The 22864-nt window shown below is 33.5% G+C and overlaps 1 protein-coding gene across 5 annotated transcripts in view; it reads right to left on the reverse strand.

The window, feature by feature from the left end:
• LOC136031059 (exocyst complex component 5-like) overlaps window positions 1-22864 on the reverse strand; it is a 223056-nt gene that overhangs the window by 155550 nt on the left and 44642 nt on the right. For all 5 annotated transcript variants that reach the window (XM_065710301.1, XM_065710298.1, XM_065710299.1 and 2 more), the window contains exons 8-12: window positions 19493-19622; window positions 14965-15227; window positions 13839-14036; window positions 9844-10085; window positions 5784-5976 (exon numbers count right to left, since the gene is read on the reverse strand). In XM_065710301.1, coding sequence (XP_065566373.1) covers window positions 5784-5976; window positions 9844-10085; window positions 13839-14036; window positions 14965-15227; window positions 19493-19622 — 1026 coding nt within the window. The remainder of the gene's footprint in view (window positions 1-5783; window positions 5977-9843; window positions 10086-13838; window positions 14037-14964; window positions 15228-19492; window positions 19623-22864) is intronic.

The following is a 22864-nucleotide window of genomic DNA, read 5'->3' on the forward strand; positions in this document are numbered from 1 at the left end:
GCTATCCAAATTAAAATTCTTATTTGCATTTCACCCCTCCCCCCATCCACTGGACAACATACTTGAAAACTTTAATTTTCTAAGATTTTTTTGTTAGTTGTTTCCAATTATGGAGCTTTTAGAAGAGCAACACGTTTTCATCAGCATTGCCTTGTTGAACCATGAAAACAATAAGCAAATGTAATCCTTTAAAACAGGCAACACATTCAAGCACTAGCAATCTGTTGATCAAACAGTTCGTGGAGCGACCCGGCTCAATAGTAACCGAAACTCTAAAAAACGGAATTTTGGTATCAACAGATACATAAAAAAATCGGAATTAAGTGACCTTCTAATGCCCTTTTTAAGTGACCCAAAAAACTGGAGGGCAGCCTCCCACGCTCATTTTTCCCAAAGTTACCCGATCAAAATTTTGAGACAGCCATTTTTTCAGCACGGTCGAAAAATCTAATTACTATGTCTTTGGGGATGACTTTTCCATGAAGGGGGAATTTTCCATGAAGGGGCGCCAGATTTACCAGCATTATTTAAAAAACGATCAGAAATTAAATGAACAAAACAAGTTTTTTCAACTGAAAGTAAGGAGCAACATTAAAAGTTAAAACGAATAGAAATTATTACCTCTATGAGGGGGTTCAACTCCTCTTCAATACATCACTCTTTACGCTAAAATTTATTTTTGGTAGTTTAAAAGAGTTGTTTATTCTAATTAAACGGCCTTTTAATTCAAGGGTCATTCTAAAGGAATTAGAACAAAATTCTAGCTTTAACGTAAAGAGCGAGGTATTGACGAGGGGGCGAACCCCCTAATATGCGTAATAATGTCTGTTCGTTTTAATGTTGCTTCTTACTTTCAGTTGATAAAACTTGTTTTTTTAAAAATCTAATTCCGAAAAGACAAAAAGAACTTGAAAGAAAATTAACACCTGAAGCTGTTTGGTGCCATATGTTTTTAGGTTATTTTCGTTTTTTGAATTCTTAATATTTTTGCTGACTTTTCACCTTCACTCCTTTTTTCAATTACGTGCCTGCTACTGTCAAAAACTAAATGACTTTTTTATTAATAACTGAATCTTCGATTTCTCTTACTTTTGAAGGATATATATTGTTGCGTAAATATTGCTTAATCAAACCAAACAATTGAATCTAATTTTGCTGCCTTTGAACTTTAGGTGATCATTTTGGCTGTTCACTAAGTCCTCTGGTCATATGAAAAGATGATTTTCATACTCAGCAGGAAGCTGCATAATCACTGGGAAAGACAATAAGTCCGCATGACTAATTATATATTATAGTCATTCACAAGCACCCTGTCCAACAGACATTAGCCTTATTCAATTTTAATAGTTCCTACCCTTTTTGAATAAGGTATCAAAGCTTGTTGAAATTAAACTTCAAGTTACCTAGAGACTTTGAAATTTGTTTGTTTTCACCTAAGCGTGTCGTAACTAACATGGGCAACTAGAAAATAACTTCAAGAAAAAAAATTATAGATGATCAGTAAATCATACAATAATAATCCAATTGAAGAATTTATTGAGAAAGAAAAAAACAGATAAAAAAGACACCAACAGGGTTTGTGGTAAGATGGAATCTTAGTTTATATAATAAGACGTAATAAATGATCTATAATTATACCAACAAGTTGAAGACCCATTGACCCTAAAAATAACAAACATAAAACAAAACATTAAACATTGAAAATGAGTTTGAAAATGCCAGTCCTTGGTCTTGATCAGGAAAAATGTTTTGCTAAGAATATGCTAGTTTAATACCTATGGCTAGTCCGAGGAGCAAAATGGTATTTGTTCCCTTGTATAAAATCATTTTTCATTGCTAGAACCATAATCAATAAGATGGCTCTGGTAGGATTAATATCCCAGGTTTAAAGATAACGTTAGATTCTTTGTCCCATGTCAGGACTTTTAGTCTTTGCTAGCACTTAAGGGGGAACGGTATTGAAAAGCTCACGGGTATGTCTTGCATATTAAATATTTTTAGCATGTCTGGAAACAACTGAAGTACAAGGGGATTGAAATTGGCTTTTATATAGTGCCCCGATCTAGCATTATAATCTGTATTTGCTTCTTCTTTTCTTTTCTCTTTTACTGGGTTTTCTCAATTAAGCTTTCTTATGCAAATTCTATTTCACCTTGTCTAAGAAAATGGTGCATACAAGTTTGATAATGTTAAGACGGATCTATAGATAATTTCGAAAACAACGACTTGACTTTTAAGTTTTTTCTAATTAGCTTAAAAAATTCATTTTCATCAATTTATTTTCTTCTGCTACAATTTATTACCATCACTTTTATATTGGAAACTCCTCAACGGTTGGATATTTTAATAGTGGTTTAATAACCCTTCAGGTAAAAAACGGTCAGCGTTTCAACTTGACTGAATTGACGCTGTAAGTGAATGTGCCAATATATTAAGCAAATAGGAGTGGTCTGTCAAATCAGGTTAAGGTTAAGGATTTTGAAAGACGAGAATAGCATGCAATTAATGAAGAACTTGGCCTAGTCAGTTTTTCAAAAGTACTGCGCGAAACATGGTATAGAAACGTACTAAAAGAGGACTTGGTTTGGTTACCACGGAGAAGCACAGGAAAAAACAAAAGTAAATGAACAAAAAGCTTGGAAGACCCCGACTTCCAAAACAACTCTCCAAGAAGAGACTGTATCGGAACCAACAAGACTGAAAGTTATAAATACTGGTCGCAATTCAGAATCGGATATCTAAAAAAAAAAATTCGCTGAATGGTCAATGTACTCTTTCGCTAAAGAACCAAAAGGATCTAGTAGTCAACAATATATAAATATTACTCAACGAATTTTTTAGTATAAACCTTTCAAAGACCTTAGACTTTGATTTATAGTCAGGGGCGTGGCTCCAGCATTTTTATTAGTGGGACAAAACGGGGTCCACATCCGGATAGTCAACGGGCAAGGGCGATCCTTTAGGGGAAAGCAGTGGCTGTTCTGGCCTATTCAATTTGCTTATGCTTACAGTAAGTATTAAGTATTATTACATAAGTATTTTAGTAGGTGACTAACTTACTGCCAACTGCGATCTCTACTTTATTTTAATAAAGATAAAATGCTAAAAACTACAAAATCATTTTAAATTTTAGATTAATTAATTCAGATTTAAGCCCCTAAAATGTCTGAGTTCGGGACAAATGCTCCCTCAACACCCTCCTCTAAAGCCACCTGCGGGGAAAGGGGTGTTGGAAAGCTTGCGAAAGACACAAGCCTAAATGTGTTTTAAATATGTCTAAAAATTTTCATGATTCTATTCTAAATTTTCTGCCGTTAGTCTCAGGGAAAACAAGTCTCTTTGTTGAAAGCGCCCATACAACTAAAGAAAAGGTGAGACTGGACCATTTATTGGATCACGTTTGTTAACTAATTTGGTCAAAGTGGAGCTGCTTTCACTGTTAATATTGTCTTCACTTTTTGTTGTTGTGTTGCTATAAGAAGACATAGATGGGAATCAAATCTCTTTTCAATATCTTCTTCTTCTTGTTCCACTTTTTGTTGCTTTTTTAAAGTTGATTTTCAGCCAAAGAACATTGTCGCGCTTATTCTGAATTAATAATTGACATAATATATAGCAGCTCATCTATCCGGATCCTGGGACCAAATGTGCATGCACTCTTCCACATAATGGGGGGGGGGAATATACCAAGCGGTTAAAAAGCAAAGAGAGCCCGCTACTTTCCTAAGTCTTCCATACGACATTTTTCTTCAAGCGATAACGAAGAAAAGATACTATTTAAAAAGATATTACTCAGTTAAAATCAAAACACTACAAAATACATTAATAAAAAATGTACAAGCATCAAACGAACATAAATTAATCAGTAGACTAAAATTAATTTATTAAATGAAATTAATTAATAATAATAATAATAATAATAATAATAATAATAATAATAATAATAATAATAATAATAATAATAATGATTAATTAGAATTAACTAATTAATTAAATTAATTAGTAGACCAGCTTTTGTAAAAGCTGGACTCAGCAATAAGTTGCCACTGACAACAGTAGTGTACTATAAACAAGCTTTCGGGTAGGCGACGATGAGTTTAATACGCTTGGCTGTTTCGCCAGCTTTACCATTAATATTAAAGTGCATATCCCCCTTCCACTTCCTTCAACTCCCACTCCCTGCATAGGAGATTAAATGAGGCATTTGAGCTACATATTATTCCAACAGCCCCGTGCATCGCGTCATTCAGTTGCATGTGATTTGAAAATGATGTCTTAGAAAATCAAAAAGTCCAACATTCAAATTGGCATTGTTGAAACCTTATACAGGAAACTTATACCCCACCCCTCGCTCACTGAGCAACAACAACAAAAAACTCTTTTTTACGTGGGCAGCAGTGATATGTTTCTCTTAATTTTCTTCGCTGCTATTGAGGCACCGGAACATCATAGAGAGATGTTTAACGATTCATAAAAGCTGATTCTTATATCTTATCTTTTCTTAAATATCAGGCTCGATAAAGCCGTCATAAAGTGCCACAGTGCAATCTGGGTGACATTTTTGGACTTGAAAGGCTTGATCAGAAAAATGGACATCATAGAGAGCTTATTATGGGCTATAAACCAATTCTTATATTTAATTGCTCTTTATAAATTTGACTCAATAAACATAGTGCCAAATGGCACCCAAAAAGTGTATTTTCGGCCGTTTTTTTTTGGAGTTGAAACATTCCTCCCTTTCTCAGTGATAATTCTCGTGCGTAAAAAATCAAAAAATTGCATAATTTTGAAATTGCCAAATAATCTGTCGAAAAATAAGTGTGTTGTTCATTGAAAATATTTGATAAATTATCCTAACGTTTTTATTCAATTAATTATTTGCCAAATTTTACTCCTTAATTAGAATGCTCATTGTTTTTTTGTTTTTTTTTAGTTCAAAATAACCCTCAAAATTCACTGTAGTTTCACATTTAGACCCTTAATTATTTTGGGGCACAACCAGGTTGGAACATTTTTCTCTTTCCCAATGAAAAATCCTGTGTGTAAACAATCAAAAATTTGCCTAGCCCACAAATTGTCAAATAATTTATCCAAAATAAGCGTGTTCTTGTCAATGTTTTATCAATTATCCTCACGTCTTTTCTTTAATTGATTTTTTTTTTTTCAAATTTACTACTTCCTGAACTTGACAAAAGGCTAATGCTGAAAGTGGAACAAAATTCTTCATATGTGTCAACTTTTTAGCTATCTTTGTTATTTTTTCATTTAAAACATGTTACAACTGAAAACCCTGGTATTAAAATTTTGCTGCGTCAAATTAAGGAACGCCTTCTAAACCCGTTTGGATTCACCAAAGGATACCGCCCCCCTTTTTTTACAGTATGTTCTCTTCTGCATAGCTAACTTTCGGTAATCGTACTGTCCGGCCCTAAACCTTTTTTTCTTTTATTTATAAAAAAAAAGCTTTTAATTACTGAACTTTTAGCCTTTCCCCCCAAAACGTATCCAATTTTATTTTTTGGGGGGGGGGGTTACGATCACGAAAGAAATAATTAGAACACGAAATAAAGGCTAAAAGAGAATTTTATCTTGAATTATCCTTGAATTAGAGTTCAAAGTTAATATTCAAAGAGCTCCAGATAAATATTTTAACCGAGAAATGGGCCAGTGATTTTTGCTAATATACCACACACTGATTGCCATATTTTGTCGGCAAAATATTATCTTATTTTATAACGCAACAATAAATCAGTATCAAATAACACAATAAAAGGCAGACTTACTGGAGTTGGCATAGCTAACTGATCATCATTTTCCGGTTTAAAATCCGCTTTTCTTTGTTCGTTTTGTAAAGTGCTTCTTATCCAACCGATGATCGCTGAAATAGACCTATCGAGTCCCATTTGAAACTTGCCTTCCAAACTTGTAACAATTGCCTCTTTCCGATCCATTACTTGCTCTTCGTACGCACTGCCTCTGAAATATTGTAAAGAATGGAATAAACGCAATTCTTCGTATTTATTGAAATTCAGGTGCAGTGTGAAGACTACAAAGAAAATATGCTAGACAAAAAAGAAGAGGCAACAGACACAAGAGTTATCAATTGATAATTTAGACAAAATTAGAAAAACAAAACATGTGCAAAATGCTAATTACGCTTCCACTTAGTCTAGTCATTTCTTGTACACTCTCCTGTCGTCTCTTTATTTTCTTTTCATTTTCCTTTCATTTTCCTTATTGTTACAGGCATCAAACTTTCGAAATTAAATTATTTTGCCTAAATATTAGACTGACGATTGGACAGTATGACAGTATTTTATGTAGCTATTAACCATGTTGTTTTAATCTTTATATTTTCTGGGCTAAAATACAAACTCGGTCATTTGACCATGTGATAATTGACTTTGAAATAGATCATTCGTTCATTCACTCAGTTGAAAACAAGAAGACATTTATATTCAAAAGACATAGTAGTGCTTCTCAAAATTGACGACAATGGTACCCAATTTCGTTTCTAATTAACGTAAAAAGATGATAAAGAATAGGCCTACATATTGCAGGCTAAAGCATAATTAAGAAATAGACTAATTCTCAAACTCCTTCCGGTTTATGCTCAAATTGTACCTTGGTCCATCCTCTCCTTTCTAAATTTCAAGCATCATACCACTGTTTCTCATCAGTTTTCCCACCAAGTCATCATTGAGAGGAACTTGCATAGAATGGAATATATTTATTCACTACAATAGCTGGATGGAGGTAAAATGAGCATGTCAGTGTTAAAAAAAAAGAAGACACAAACAAGATCAAAAACAAATAAACAGCAGCACAAAAATTTAAAGCAGCAAGTGCAGCTTCAAGGTCACGAGACTAAAATGAGTGTTAGATAAAATTTATATATGTCAAGAGTCGGTTTGCACAGTTCGTGATAATAATAGTGACCGTTTATACAGAATTTATCGATTAAGCATATAAATGGTTGGTATATTCAAAAACACTCGCAGGCAAATACCTGAAATAAACTGTATTAAACATAAAATATTAGTCAAGATAATATTACTAAAATGCCGAGTAAAATAGGGGACAAATGATTTGCAATATCTCTCGGTACTAGAGGCTGGGTAAGTCATTAACTTTAGACAATTTTCGGTAGTAGACAATTATGAGAAGAGACCTTGAGGAAGGAAAAAGTCATACACGAGCTCCTAAGTTACACATCTCAAATTTATGAACATTCCAAAGAACAGTATATAAAATGTTTAATTATTGAAAACAGGCCTTGAGTTAAAATCTCTGAATATTTTATTATATTTCGATACTAAATATGTCAAATTTGAAGTATTATGCTTTGCATACATTCAGTATAAAGTTCTGGTCACCCTATAAAACATTTAAGAAACAATTAAACCAACAAAAATATTAATACACTGCTCAAGCATCCAGGAGAAAAAATTATCAAAATAAATACAACGGATACAATTAGCTTAGTTTTACAACTTAAAGATCACGCTAATTTTCACTGAAGCTTTAGTTTAAATTCATTCCTTAAAAAAAAAAACTACGAAAATAGGTAGTTAGCAAAAACATCACCATTATAATTATATTGCTATTATATTACTATTAAATATTACAATTAATCACAAATATTACCATTAAACAGTAATATTTCAAGCCATCTAGTTAGTTTACAATAAAGTGTAAATGACACTGTATCTTGGAGAAAAAAAAAAAAATCACCGACAAAAATATATTTCTGACTATCAGTTTAATTTAACTCTAACGCTACACAGTTGTCCTTACTATTTCTTTTTTTCAAAGTTCTTTTTTTTTCTTTTCTTTTTGTTTTTCATGACATTTACGGAAGAATAGTAGCCAACTAATCCTTTCAAAGACAACAATACTTACTTTTGACAGAATACAATTAGTTTTAATCAAGCCACGAATGATATTCTAACCTTTAGGCATTTTAGGGGGTTTGAGGGGGCGGAAGAACCCACTCTTATTCTTCGCAATCTGATTTTTATCTAAGTATGAATTCATTACTCATTGTACATTTCTTTGTGTTAGGTTTGAATTACCATTCATAATAATTTCTGTTGTTGAGCTTGAATTTTGAGACAAGCTCATTTCTCTTTTTTAAAACTTAGTATCCTTTTTAAAAACTTAGTATCGTAAGTATCTTTTTATTTTTCAGTGAAAGATGTAGATTTAAAATGAATTTACACACATTCATATATCATCGAAATAGTAGTACCAGCCGAAGAGTATAGATAACTTATAAAAAATCGAAACTGGCACTAGTGGCAAAAAAAAATCACCAACGTCATCCAGTTCTTGGCGTATACTGGTATTTTTTCCAAATTCACAATTGTGCTTTTTCAGAAACTGAGATCACTACTCTAATTTTGCCAATCAAAAAATCACACTGATTTTGGTTTATTTTCACTCTAAAAGTAACCAAGAAATGTAAAACGCAGGACGGCGATGATAACTGAATATTATCTCCTGTCCATCACCTTCAGGCATTTTATTGTTTATCTCCCCTATTTTGATATCAATCATTTACATTCCCTCTTCCATGACCCCTATATAATTAAAACTAACGTAATATATATATATATATATATATATATATATATATATATATATATATATATATATATATATATATATATATATATATATATATATATATATATATATATATATATATATATATATATATATATATATATATATATATATATATATATATATATATATATATATATATATATATATATATATATATATATATATATATAAACTATCTAGAGCTTACTTTAGCCCCTGTAATTACACAGAGAAAAAGTCCTCGTGTGATTCTGATTTCGCCAAGGTTTGATATGCCCATAATTTAATGCACTTGGAAGCCTCTGTCTGAAAACGAATTATTTGAGTAATTTAGAGATCTTATCCAATCACAAGTTGAGGCACATTTTTAACTTTTTAATTAGTCCAACTTAAATAGCCACCTTCAAGTTTTATCAGATTCCAAGGTGGTACTTAGGGATAAAATGGGTACAGTACTCTCCAATTCTTTTCGCTAGTTAAAACCACAATATAACTTAGCGTTTGGCGATGCCCTCTCCCCATTGCATTAAATTCTCTTTTACAACATCCGGTCTGAGAAAAATTATATACGACAGACGCTTCGGTCATTACTGAGTTTATCTACCTGCTACTGCACTTGGATAGGCATTTTTCCCCATGGGTATTGGCAAGGCCGTAAAGCCTAACACCCAAAGCACATTCTTTGGTTTTCTATAATAAGCAAAATGTGTAATAAATCTAGTCATCAGTAATTAAAATTGTGATCATTTGAATAAAGTATTTTCATAATAATTTCTTATATATTTCATAATAGTCACCCAATTTTTGTGTTGTTTTAGAAGTTGTGTCCTCTTTAATTAATGACAGGAGAGAGAAAACGGAAAAAATATCTTTAACAACTATAAGAGCGATACCTACTTCATACATGAAAGTAAAATCACCTAAGTCTTGTTCAATGTAAAAAAAAAAAAAAAATGTTCTTACGCAAGCTTTCGCCTCTCTTTTTTACATGTTTCCCGATTTTTTTGGTTAAAATATTAAATCAACCTTGTTATATTAGTTTTAATGAAACAGTTCAAAAAAACTTTTTTCTTATATATTCTTTATACCCACACGGCTGCTTGTTTTCAATGTAATTTGAGCCAAATTTTGAAAAGAGACTAATTGGTTTTGAGTTGGGGTACAAGTATTTCCTTGAGAAAAAGTTGCAACACAGCTTCTTCGTTGTTAAAGCAATCAAATTAAAAGAATTACCTGATCATTGGAAGAACCACGTCAGCCAAATGTTTTCCCAAAAGATGAACAATGTTAGTTCCCAAATGAACTGTATCATAAAATGTAATTTGAGGAGGTTGAGCACCTTTGGGAAATTCGCTTAGAGGAATGGACTGAATCCCAATGTCTAAAGCATAATTTAAATGGTTGGAAAGAATAGCTTCTAACAGTAATTCGGAATGACTAGCTATTGCTTCGATCCTTTTGTTGGGGTATGATAACTAAAACAGAAAAAAAGTGGTGACATTTAAAGGTAATATAATCAAGCAGTTTTTAACTTATTTTTGTTCACTGGATCCCATACTGATAAAGCCAATTCATTCCTAGAGCAATACTTTTTGAAATTTATAAAATAATATAATGAGCAGCCTACTACATGAAACTTCCTTTAAATTAATGATAAAAACTTCAATAGTACGGTCGACCATTCCAAGAATACTTGTCCAACAAGCCCGACTACCTATCCTGGGTGCTTCACGAGATATAAATGAAGTCAAAGCCTAAAAGAATTACTACTTGAAATGGTCTGGGTTAGTTGTCGGATAAGTTACACCTGGTAAACCTGGAAAAGGTAAGATGAGGATAAGTGACGTCATATGTAAAAAAAAATTCAAACTTTTCAAACATTGTAAATTCATTAAATTATATAGAGAGAACAAGAATGGATAGTAATTGCGAAACGTGGTGCATCTAAAGTGACTTGTGAGTAAGAAAGTACATGGAATTAATGTTATTATTGGCCCAATTGTCCTTAGCGTTTCAGTTAACAAGTTACAAGATAACTGTTTGCATTTATCTTATACGTATTACATCTGGGGAAGTTAGTGTTAAGCTGATAGGTCAGATAAGGCACGCTCGAGCGCACTGCCATGTTCATAGATCGTCTCAATCCCCAAATTTTTCCATGTGTCTGGTTAAGGACATATTATTGAATCATACATATTATTATCTATTTATGCCCGTTTACGCACTTTTACGCCTTAATATTTCTTGTGTAAACTTGAGGAGGAAATTTGCTTACATGGTGATTTAATTGCAGTTTTTGAAATTTTAGATGCTTTTATTAAGCAATTAAATAAAAAAAAACTAATTTTTTTAGCTGAAAGTAAGGAGCGACATTAAAACTTAAAACGAACAGAAATTACTCCGTATATGAAATGAGTTGTCCCCTCCGCAATCCCTCGCTCTTTACGCTAAAGCTTTTAATTGTTTTAAAAAGTAGAATTGTGGCAAAGAGTCAAACTTTAGCGTAAAGAGCGAGGGATTGCGGAGGGGACAACTCATTTCATATACGGAGTAATTTCTGTTCGTTTTAAGTTTTAATGTCGCTCCTTACTTTCAGCTAAAAAAATTAGTTTTTTTTATTTAATTTCTGAACGTTTTTGAATTAATGCATGTTTGGTTTTGGCTCTCCACACATAAATTATTAAAATGAAATTTGTATATTAATTCTTTTTTTGGCTAAATGGCTTTCTCTTAGTTTTGATCAGACGATTTTGAGAAATAAGGGGTGGAGAAGGAGGCCTTGTTGCCCTCCAATTTTTCGGTTACTTAAAAAGGCAACTAGAACTTTTAATTTTTAACGAAAGTTTTTATTAGTAAAAAATATACGTAACTTAAGAATTAACTTACGTAACAAACTTTCATAACCTTATATTTTTATTATGTATACGAGGGGGTTTGTACCCTCGTTAATACCTCGCTCTTTACACTAAATCGTAAGTTTTGTCCCAATTCTTTAAGAATGACCCCTGAATCAGAAAGGCCGTAGAATAAATAGTTGAAATTACTCAAAATACTTTAGCATAAAGAGCAAGGTATTTATCTCCTCCTAAATACCTCGCTCTTTATGCTAAAGTATTTTTAAAACCCCTCATATGCGTAATAATCTCTGTTCGTTTTAAGTTTCAATGCTACTTCTTCCTTTCATTTGAAAAAACGTTTTCATGTTTATTTTTCATTGTTTTCTTATAGTAATCCTAGAGAATCCTGCGCCCTTGTCGTTGAATTTTTCTTCCCCATGACAGATTCCTCCAAGGAAAGATCCTCCAATATAGCCCCCTCTCCTCAGCCCCATCCCCAAACAAAATAAAATCCCCCTGAAAACGTCTGTACACTTCCCAATAACCATTACTATATGTAAACACTGGTCAAAGTTTGTAACTTGCAGCCCCTCCCCCAGGGATAGTGGGGGAGTAAGTCATCCCTAAAGACATAGTTATTATGGTTTTTGACTATGCTGAACAAAATGGCTACCTCAAAATTTTAATCCGTTGACTTTGAGAAAAAAATGAGCGTGGGAGGGAGCCTAGATGCCCTCCAATTTTTTTGGTCACTTAAAAAGGGCACTAGAACTTTTCATTTCCATTAGAATGAGCCCTCGTGCGACATTCTAGGACCACTTGGTCGATACGATGACCCCTGGGAAAAAAAACAAACAAATAAACACGCACCCGTGATTTGTCTTCTGGCAAAAAATACGAAATTCCACATTTTTGTAGATAGGAGCTTGAAACTTCTACAGTAGGGTTCTCTGATACGCTGAATCTGATGGTGTCATTTTTGTTAAGATCCTACGACTTTTAGGGGGTATTTCCCCCTATTTTCCTAAATAAGGCAAATTTTCTCAGGCTCGTAACTTTTGATGGGTAAGACTAAACTTGATGAAACTTATATATTTAAAATCAGCATTAAAATGCGATTCTTTTGATGTAGCTATTGACATCAAAATTCAATGTTCTAGAGTTTTGGTTACTATTGAGCCGGGTCGCTCCTTACTACAGTTCGTTACCACGAACTGTTTGATTCATTGATTGGAAAAAATTCAATTTCATATGTGCAAATAAATAGTTTTTTATACATAATGACAACAGACATGGAAATTGTCATTTAGTTTTTTTCGAAAAACAACTGTAATAAAAGAAACTAAGAAATGATTTCTAGATGACATAAGAGACATATGGACATAAGCGTAACTGCAGTTTTACATTTATATAATTCATGAATTTTGCCAACCGAAGCAGTTTTTATTCTGTGCGAAGCTAAGATGAAATCATCCAAAATTATAAGAACTCGTCAAGGCAGAAGGTATTGCGATTAGCTGTGCGAAGGTTGTCTACAATCCTTCAAAAAATACAAAAAACGTTACTTGCACGGATCCCGGTAAAGAATGCTGTAGTAAAAAAAAAAAAAAAAAAAAAAAAAAAAAAAAAAAAAAAAAAAAAAAAAAAAAAAAAAAAAAAAAAAAAACGGTGTCAAAAATACACTACTCTCGATTGTGTGTCTTTCTGCAGATATATGTAAATTAAGCAGGTATTCTTTCTGTAACTTTTGAAATAGCTGGGTGTAACTTAAAAAGTATACTTTACTGAACATCTTACATGGGACGAATTGCTTTTGTACTTTTTTTTTTTTATCAAGATTCGTTCTCTGACGAAGTCAAGTTATAAAAGCGACTTCGCAAAATCAGCCATTTAAAAAAAAGTTCTTGCATATGTTTTGTAAAAAAAAAAGATCTAGGATTGCAGATTTAGGCTACAGAAACACTTAAAAGAACTACTACATCGCTTATTAGCAAGATTACAGAGATCATCACACTGTGTAACTAGAGTGGGCGCAACATTATTATACTATTTTGTTTATAAAGCACTTATAAAACATTCAAAATATAAGTATTCTTTACTAGTATAATTCCATTTTCTTAACATAAACTTTTTCATATAATCAAAACCTACTATAGTTTTTCAAACTGAATAGAGGGGGGTGCCTAACTATGGAATTTTCTTCCGTCTTTTAGTCACTATATAGCTGAGAAAAAACTGCATAAAAAGAACACTTTACGTAATCTTCCTCACTTCAGGGAAGAAGAACCCAGTGCCTCCCCCCTCCTGAGTATGACCCTTGTTACCCACAAAAGAGTGGCATTAAATGGTCTTGGGCTTTCAATGTCAACAATCACTGTACCATCTACTTACCACATGGCAGCGTTTCAGGGCCTGCTTGGATTCTTGCAAAATAATAACCACAGCTTCTTCAGAGAGCAATATTTCTCCTCGACTAGAAAGATCGCTGCTAGAGAACTGAATGTTCGTTTTGGCAGTTATTGCTGCTTGAACTTCTCGCTTGAGTTCTGAAATAGTACTGATTCCAGAAAACTGACGTTTTTCATGACCCTAAAAATAAAAGGAAAAGCTTTAATCCGTCATGTAGAAATTCTGACAACTGACTCAATCCCTTCCCCAATAAAGCATTTTGTTCCTACATATTCGTCGTTGGTCATTGTTGCCAAAGTTTAAGACAAATCTTACCATTGACAAAAGTAAAATGTTAAGACTTAATTAATTTTTAATGTTTCATTCTGTGAAATTAAGATTTGATTGAATTGTTGTTTAAAACATTCCCATCAAATCGGTACTTTCAAAGTTTTGAAATGATTGACTAAAACACTGAACACTTTTTGAAAAACACTGAAACATTTGTTTTTTTGGTATAGTACTTTTTATCCTATCGGCAGCGACCATACTCTTCACGTAATATTGTTGAAAGAGCATAGATAAGTGTCAGATACAACGCCTTCTTTAGAGAGTCGATAGTTTGGCGAATCTCCCCTCTTGTGGATAAACTTTCTCATTTTTTTACTAGTGACGAAATTACCTCCTTTTCTAAAATTTAGGATGATTGACACATACCCTATTCAGCTACTATAGCAACTGAAGAGCCAAGAATTCCAAAACTGATTATTAAAAAAGGTCTTTGTTTTTTAATTAACTACACATCAAAACTCAAAATTTTTCCAGGATTCAAACATATGACTTGGCGTGGCCATGGTAGCGTTAGTCTCGTAATCAGTAAAATTATTATTTTGCGTTGTAATTTTAGTTCGGAATATCAATGTTGAAGCAGAAATATCGGTTATCATTAAGTTATCACCGAAAAATAATATTGATTCTAACACACTCAAAATTTCTTCTGAAAATTTTAGTTCAAAATGTTGACCCTGAAAGAGAAGTCCTAGCTAAAAATTAACTTCTCACCAAAACAAACATTTATTCCAACGAACACACATATTCACCTGAATATCTAGAAAAAGTAAAAACTCACTTTTGAACTATAAAATTTGTCGAGGATAAGACGAAATTTCGTCTGCAAATATTCTTCTTCAATCCTCGGATACGTCTCCAAATAACTTTGAAATATTTTGCCCCGCAGAGTTGCCAAGTAGCTTGAGTCACTTACTAACTCAAGCCTAGATAGTTCATCAGACAAATTAGTGACTCTAGTATGCATTTCGAAAAGAGTGGCCAAATAGCGTTCGGGATCTGAACGGTCAGACAACCGGTCTTCTATGTACTTCAGAAGTCTGTCTGAAATTGAAGAGATAATTGGATTAAATGTAATCAATTTAATGATCTTCAAGAAGGTAGCTTAACATGTATATTCTTCACGTTGATTACTTTATAAACAGATCAAAGACTGCAAATAGTCAGAAGATTCGATCACCCAAATTGGTCAACTTTTTTCTAAATTCAAACTTGCAAGAAAAAGGTCCCCACCCACTCCACAAAAAAAGATAAATAATACTTTAAAATATATGAAGAGACTTAAAAGATTCATTTCCTTGGTGTGATCCAATTGGTAATTTTTTTCCAAATTAAGCTCGTAAAAAGATCCCAACTGACTCTGAAAAAAAAAGCTAAATACGAGGGTTTGTATAACCCTAAAATATATGTAAAGATCTAACAGATAAATTCCTTTACTGTGGCCCCATCATTGGGTACGCTATTCCTTTTGTCAAATCTTTAAATCATTTCTAACTACACAATTTCTGAAGTCATCCCTACCCCGAAATAATCAGAAAAAACTTGCTTTTGCAACTTAACTAAAGTTAAAAACTATACATTTTCTGTTTTTTCTTTCCTTTGGAGATATTTGAAAAATGACGTTCTTTTCATTATACTGGTGATACTAAAACAATTCTTTTCTTCGAGTTTCAAATATGCATGAAAAAAGATAACATTAGAAAAAACAAGAGCTACGAGCTCATATCGCACTTGTGACGAGGCAAGAAGAGCTAAGAGCCAAGAGCTTATATGGTATGAGCTCTAACAAAATTTTAAGAACCAATAGATTGATTTAAAAGGAAAATCAGAGGCTTAATGCCAGTCGGGATTTAAAATAAGAGCTCTGAGTCACGATGTTCTTCTAAATATCACAATTCATTAAGATCCGATCACCCACTCGTAAGTTATAAATACCTCATTTTTTCTAATTTTTCCTCTCTCTTTAGCCCCCCAGATGGTCGAATCTGGGAAAACGACTTTATCAAGTCAATTTGTGCAGCTTCCTGACACACCTACCAATTTTCATCGTCTTAGCACGTCCAGAAAGCACCAAACTCGCCAAAGCAATGAACCCCTCCCCCCAACTCCCCCAAAGAGAGCGAATCCAGTACGGTTAGAGCAATCATGTATCTACGATATTTGCTTATTCTATCCACCAAGCTCCAAAAATAGCGACGAAGACCACACTGCCTTTCCATAACAAACAAATACAACGTAGAAACAATAGGGAAAGTTTTTTCAAGACAATGGAAATTATTTATGTAGATATTTCGGCCCTATGTCCAAGGGCCGGCTTCAGCACAATACAATACTATATATATATATAAAAGAACTTACATCAAATTGTGAGAATTAAAACTGAATATAAAAACACTTATTAAAACATTTTTTTTTTTAAATATAGCCCTAGCATCCTTACTTCAGCGAAGTTCAACCAGGACTCAAAGTTCCTGGTTGAACTTCGCTGAAGTAAGGATGCTAGGGCTATATTTAAAAAAAAAAATGTTTTAATAAGTGTTTTTATATTCAGTTTTAATTCTCACAATTTGATGTAAGTTCTTTTATATATATATATAGTATTGTATTGTGCTGAAGCCGGCCCTTGGACATAGGGCCGAAATATCTACATAAATAATTTCCATTGTCTTGAAAAAACTTTCCCTATTGTTTCTACGTTGTATTTGTTTGCCACCAAGCTCCATCCCGATTGCTCCACTCTAAGCGTTTTCCAAGATTTCTAATTTCCCCATCCAACTCCCCCCAATGTCAACAGATCTGGTCTGGGTTTGAAATAAGAGTACTGATACATGAATTCCTTCTAAAAATCAAATTTCATTAAGATCCAGTCACCCGTTCTTAAGTTAAAAATACCCCAATTTTTCCAATTCTAACAAATTAACACCCCCCAGCTCCTCCAAAGAGAACAGATCCGTTCCAATTATGTCAATCACGTATCTATAATTTGTGCTTATTCTTCCATCAAGTTTCATCCCGATATCTCCATTATAAGCGTTTTCCAAGATTTCTGTTTCCCTCCTCCAACCCCCTATGTTCCAGGATCCAATGCGAGCCAAAAATGGAGCATCTGAGACATAAGATGCTTCTATATATCAAGTTTCATTAAGATCCGATTACCTATTCATAAGATAAAAATACCCCAATTTTCACGTTTTCTAAGAATTCCGGTTTCCCCCTCCAACTCCCCCCAATGTCACAGGATTGGTCGGAATTCAAAATAAGAGCTTTAAAGCACAAGATCCTTCTAAATATCAAATTTCATTAACATCTGGTCACCCGTTCGTAAGCTACAAATACCTAATTTTCCGAATTACCACCCCCCCCCCAACTCCACCAAAGAGAGCGGATCCAGTCCGGTTATGTCAGTCACGTATCTTAGACTTGTTTTTATTATTCCCATCCAGTTTCAACCTGGTTTCTCCGCTTTAAGTATTTTCTAAGATTTCCGGTCCCCCCAACTGCCCCCCAACCCAATGACGTTGGATCAGGTTGAGATTAAAAATAAGAGATCTGAGTTACGAGGTCCTTCTAAATAAAAAGTTTTATGAAGATCCGATCCCTCCTTCGTAAGTTAAAAATACGTCATTTTTTCTAATTTTTCAGAATTAACCCTCCTCCCCCCAATAGATCGGATCCTTTCCAATTATGTCAATCACGTATCTCCTATAAGACTTCTACTTATTTTTTCCACCAGGTTTCATCCCAATCCCTCCACTCTAAGCGTGTCCATGATTTTAGGCCCCCCCCAACTCCCCCCAATGTCATCAGATCCTGTCAGGATTTAAAATAAGAGCTTTGAAGTACGATATCCTTCTAAACATTTTTATTTTTCAGAATTAACCCCCCAACCAATTTTCATCCCGATCCCTCTACTCTAAGCGTTTTTCAAGATTTTAGATTTCTCCCTCTCAAATCCCCCCCCCCCAATGTCACCAGATCTGGTCAGGATTTAAAATAAGAGCTCTGAGACACGATATTCTTCCAAACATCAAATTTCAATAAGATCTGATAAAAAAAATCCGAGAGTAAACCTCAAAACCCCAACCTGGGCTGAAAACCCAGGAGTGGGGCACTGTTACAACGACACACTGAAGACTATTAAAGCGTAATGTACCGTTTCTTCGTTTTTTCTTCTTCGTTTTCAATAAAACATATCACCCACGAAACTAATCTATGAAAATAATCTCATCTGCAAGATGTTACACATCTGCTTATCATCTGTTAATATAAATTTAATACATACACTACAGCTATTTGCTATAGTGTATACCTTCTTGTATTTTGCACAGTAGGCTATTTTAGGTGAATACGGCGGATTAATGGAATTAGGAAGGAATTCGTGGGTAAAGAAAAGCTGACACAAATTCCAGACATATACTATACCTTCTTACCAAAGTTCCCAGTTTACTTTTCAAAAGCACATGTCTAATAGAATAGAGGTTCGATACAATACTGGAACAGTCCCCATAGAGTACAGTTTAGTTTGTGCCGTTAATTTATGAAATTATGGCCAAAAGTTTAAGCAAAATTTCGAATTGTTTCCAAAACAATATGCCTAGGGTTTCTAAGTACCGTTAGGACTATCCCCACTATATTTGTCTTAGTTTCTTTTACGGTACAGAAATAAGGTTGTGTTCATAAATGCAGTCCTAATTTAAGTCACGTGGAATTGTACAACTGCAAGAAACTACAACATTCATAAAAAATTTAATTATAATAAGAATTAAACTATTCCTGAGCTCAGAATTGTATTAACATGTAAAAAAGACTTGTAACCAATGGCTTAGGAGGGGTGGTATCTGGAAAAATTTTGTACATATAATGAATAAAATTAACTATGAATTGCAATATTTTTTTTCCTTTAAATATTGGTATAGAATAAGTTAGGAAGATTTTCTGAATCCACAAAAACAAAATTCAAAAATAATTTTTGGTGAAATTCACTATGAATCGATTTTTTTTTCATTTAAATATTTGTATAGAACAAATTAGGAAGATTTTCTAAATCCACAAAACAAAAGTCAAAAATAATTTTTCATTTGGCAGACATAAATTATGACCTGCTTTGTACTAAACTTCAAACGAAATTTCAATTTTCTTTTATGTATCAAGCACATGGAATAATTGAATCAGAATAAATTCAACCACACACTATTAAATAAATTGGATATCTAAATAACTGGTCCTGTTAAATAAATTAAAAAAATCTACAATTTTAAATAAAACAAATTCAAAAGCAAAAATTCAAAAAAGGATATGACTAAATATACCTGTATAGAGATTGAGAATGAAACGGGCCATTACATGCTCTGGATTGTGAAATATTTCCCTAATTGTAACAGCATTCTTCTCAGAAAGCGACTTTACGTCAAAAAATATATCACGCCCTACAAAGGCACCCTGTAAAACATGAATTACTTAATAATCAACCAGCAACAAAAAAATAAACGAACAAGTTTGATTTCGCTTGCCGAGAAAAACTCGGCAAGCCTCTAGGCTGTCTGAGCCAAATACTCATTGCAAGAGATGTAGCTAGGGACATGAGTTATATACACTTGAAAAATATCACACTTAATGCTTTGAATAGTGAAAATATTCTCATAAAAAGCGATGGTACTCCCGTTGTTGCAAATTTTAAATGTGCTACGATGGTGGAACCTGACAAAGAACTGCAATCAGAAAAGTCAGATCTAAATTCTTATGGGAAGCTTTTGGTTCATTTGATAACAGGAAAAGCAAACGGGGGAAAATGTAACCCCAAGTGACATGTTTGACGTAGATTTAAGTTTATGGTTGTTTTATGAGAATTTGGTCTGGTATAGCTGTCAAACAGGCAGTGCTTGCAATACAACCTGCAAGGTGTAATCCCTTTGCGGAATTACAGAGGACTCTAAGACAAAATTTTGTTTGACTGTGCTTTAGTAGCCACATTTTGCAGCCAGTGCTTTAGTACCCCTGATGAAAACGTGGAACGAAGACAAAAATGTATTAGTGGATCATGCCAAATTCATAAAAACTTCCTGTTTATGCATCAGACAAATACGCAACTTAATTTTTTTCAAGACATCATTTTTTTTTCAAGACAGTCTTTTCTTCCAGAATTCATGGCTAAAACTACAGCCAGCCGAGAAAACCCGAACCCGAGAAACCCGAGAACCCGAGAACCCGAAAACCCCGTTTCTTTTGAAAACCCGAGAAAAATATGTTCTAGCCAGACGAAGACCACCGCGAAATCTAAAGTGTGGAATATTATTACATTCATTATATACTTCGTTTAGGTTGCCAAGTATTTGGCTTATTTTTAAGCACCACCTTTGATTAGTGTAAAATACCGATTATAAAGGAGCATTGAATAGGCTATACAGACATTGTACAATAAGAGCATGCAACCTATGCACTTAGGGATTAATGAAGAAAATTATGAAAACTTTTTAAAACCATCTCAAATACTTACTTGTCTCACTCCTAAAACGTTGCTTTGCTTCAATTCACCCCCCCCCCTCACACACACCCTAATAGAGTAGCATATTGCCCAGTTTAAACAAATAAATTGTTCAAATGGGGATAAATCAATTTATTTAGACAGTGAAAAAATCAGGTACAAAAGTCCAGATATTTCGATCACATATACAGCGATCGTTATCAGTAGAATTACTAAAAAAATATAATTGAAACTAGCATATTTATAAACAAAAAAATAAATAACTTTTCGGTTATTCACAAAATAATGAACTTTCGGATTATTCAATAGATTATTTTCAGAGAGAGATCACTGAAAAAGTTCGTTCAAAGTCTTTATGTAAATTTCCTTCTTTAATCTTGCCCAAAAGTAAAACAAATTTCCAGTGAAGGTGGTAAAGCCTTCCGCGTCTTCCAATTGCAAACGATATGTTGAGTTTAGAGTTGTTCACTTGGTTGGTTTCATTTCCCCAAATATACGACGTATTTTCAATGTAACACCTTAAATTGAGTATTCTTTTCTTAGACCACACTGCCGTTCTATGACGAACAAATAAATTTTCAAATGGGGATAAATCCATATGTAATAATCTTTGGGGGGACCAGTCATTCTGTATTTTCGCACATCCTTCCTGTTTACCTTCCTATTTTGTTTACATTATACATTACACATTATACATTACATTACATTACATAATGTAAAATAGGAATTTACATTCCTATTTTGTGGTTTACTGGATAGCAGCTTTGGATATAAGATTACGGCGGAAATTTCTAGTAGGTCTGAAATTTGATATTTGGCTTCTTATTCTTTTTTTTAGTTAAGTTAGCCAGTTCTGAAGTTTGAAATGAGCAAGTTCAAGAAAGGGGACTTGGCGTTGGCAAAATTTAGAAATTACCCGCTTTGGCCAGTAAGAATTGTAGACGTTAATACTCAATCAGAAAAAGCATCAAAGTTTCTAGTTTTCTGTTATGGATCCCATGATCTTCAGACAGTCTTAGAAGTAAATTTAGTTCTCTATGCAGAAAAGTCTAAAGAAGCATCACATAAAACAGAACGGAGCGTGAATAAGGCATTTCAGGAGCTGGAGATTTTCCCGGGTATCTACTTACAGTATTTAAAAAAAGCTCCCTCCGCTCAAACTGGCTCAAATTCTGAAAAAATCATCGGTAGCTGTTCTTGTTGACAAGTTAGTTTCTACGGAAGAAGAGTTAGCACAAACAAAGCAAAATATGCTCAAGGACATCGGGAAATTGGTCACAGAAAAGGTAGCACAAAAAATAGTATCAACCCAGGTACTGCTGAACAGATAATACCCCAAGTTTATGATGAATTATCAGTCGAATATAATGGAAAATTTGATATAATTGGCAAAGTACTTAAGGGGTTAAGAGCTCAAATAGAGTCGCTGGAAAATCGTATTTCAAAAATGGAAGATAGACTTGACGAGTATCAACAAGAAGCTCAGCTTGATTCCCTTGTATTCATAGGGGTCAAACAGGCCCCTGGTGTTGACCTTAAAGTAACAATGCACAATATAATAAAGGACAAAATGGGCTTGAGTGCTCTTATGAATAATCAAATTCTTTCTATGCAACGTTTTCGTTTACCCAACCCTACAGCTCAGATTAGTGATGAAAGTCGAGTTGCCCCTGTGATTGTCAAATTTTCTAATAAAGATGTTGCGCTTACTGTCTTTAAAGCGAAGTCTAAGCAAGCGAAATCTGGTGTTTTTGTGAATGAATATCTTACGAAGCAGCGCAAGATTATCCTGGACAGTGCTAGAGATAAGTTCGGAGCAAAGAACGTTTGGTCGGACCAAGGCCGTATTTTTGTTCACCTACCAGGTGAAGCTTCTTCTAGGAGGCTTCGGAAGGTTGAAGACACCTTCTAGATTAGTATCTTATTTTATTTCTCGTTTCTAGTATTTATTTGTTTATTGTTTTGTCTTCGTTGTTTGATCTTTTTTTGTGAATTATATTGCTTATCTTCTTTTACCGTTGTTTTGTTTCTGATTTGTCTTGTTGGCCACTCTTCCCCCCCCCCCTATGGAAAACCCATTTTTTTTCCTTTTTTTGTATCATTATTATTCCATTTGTCCCCGTATTGCAAAAAAAATTATTCATATAGGTTAACTTTGCGTTTATAATGATTCGCAAACTGATTATTTACGTATTATATG

This window comes from Artemia franciscana, chromosome 9, assembly GCF_032884065.1.
Source record: "Artemia franciscana chromosome 9, ASM3288406v1, whole genome shotgun sequence".
Classification (NCBI taxonomy): Eukaryota; Metazoa; Arthropoda; class Branchiopoda; order Anostraca; family Artemiidae; genus Artemia; species Artemia franciscana.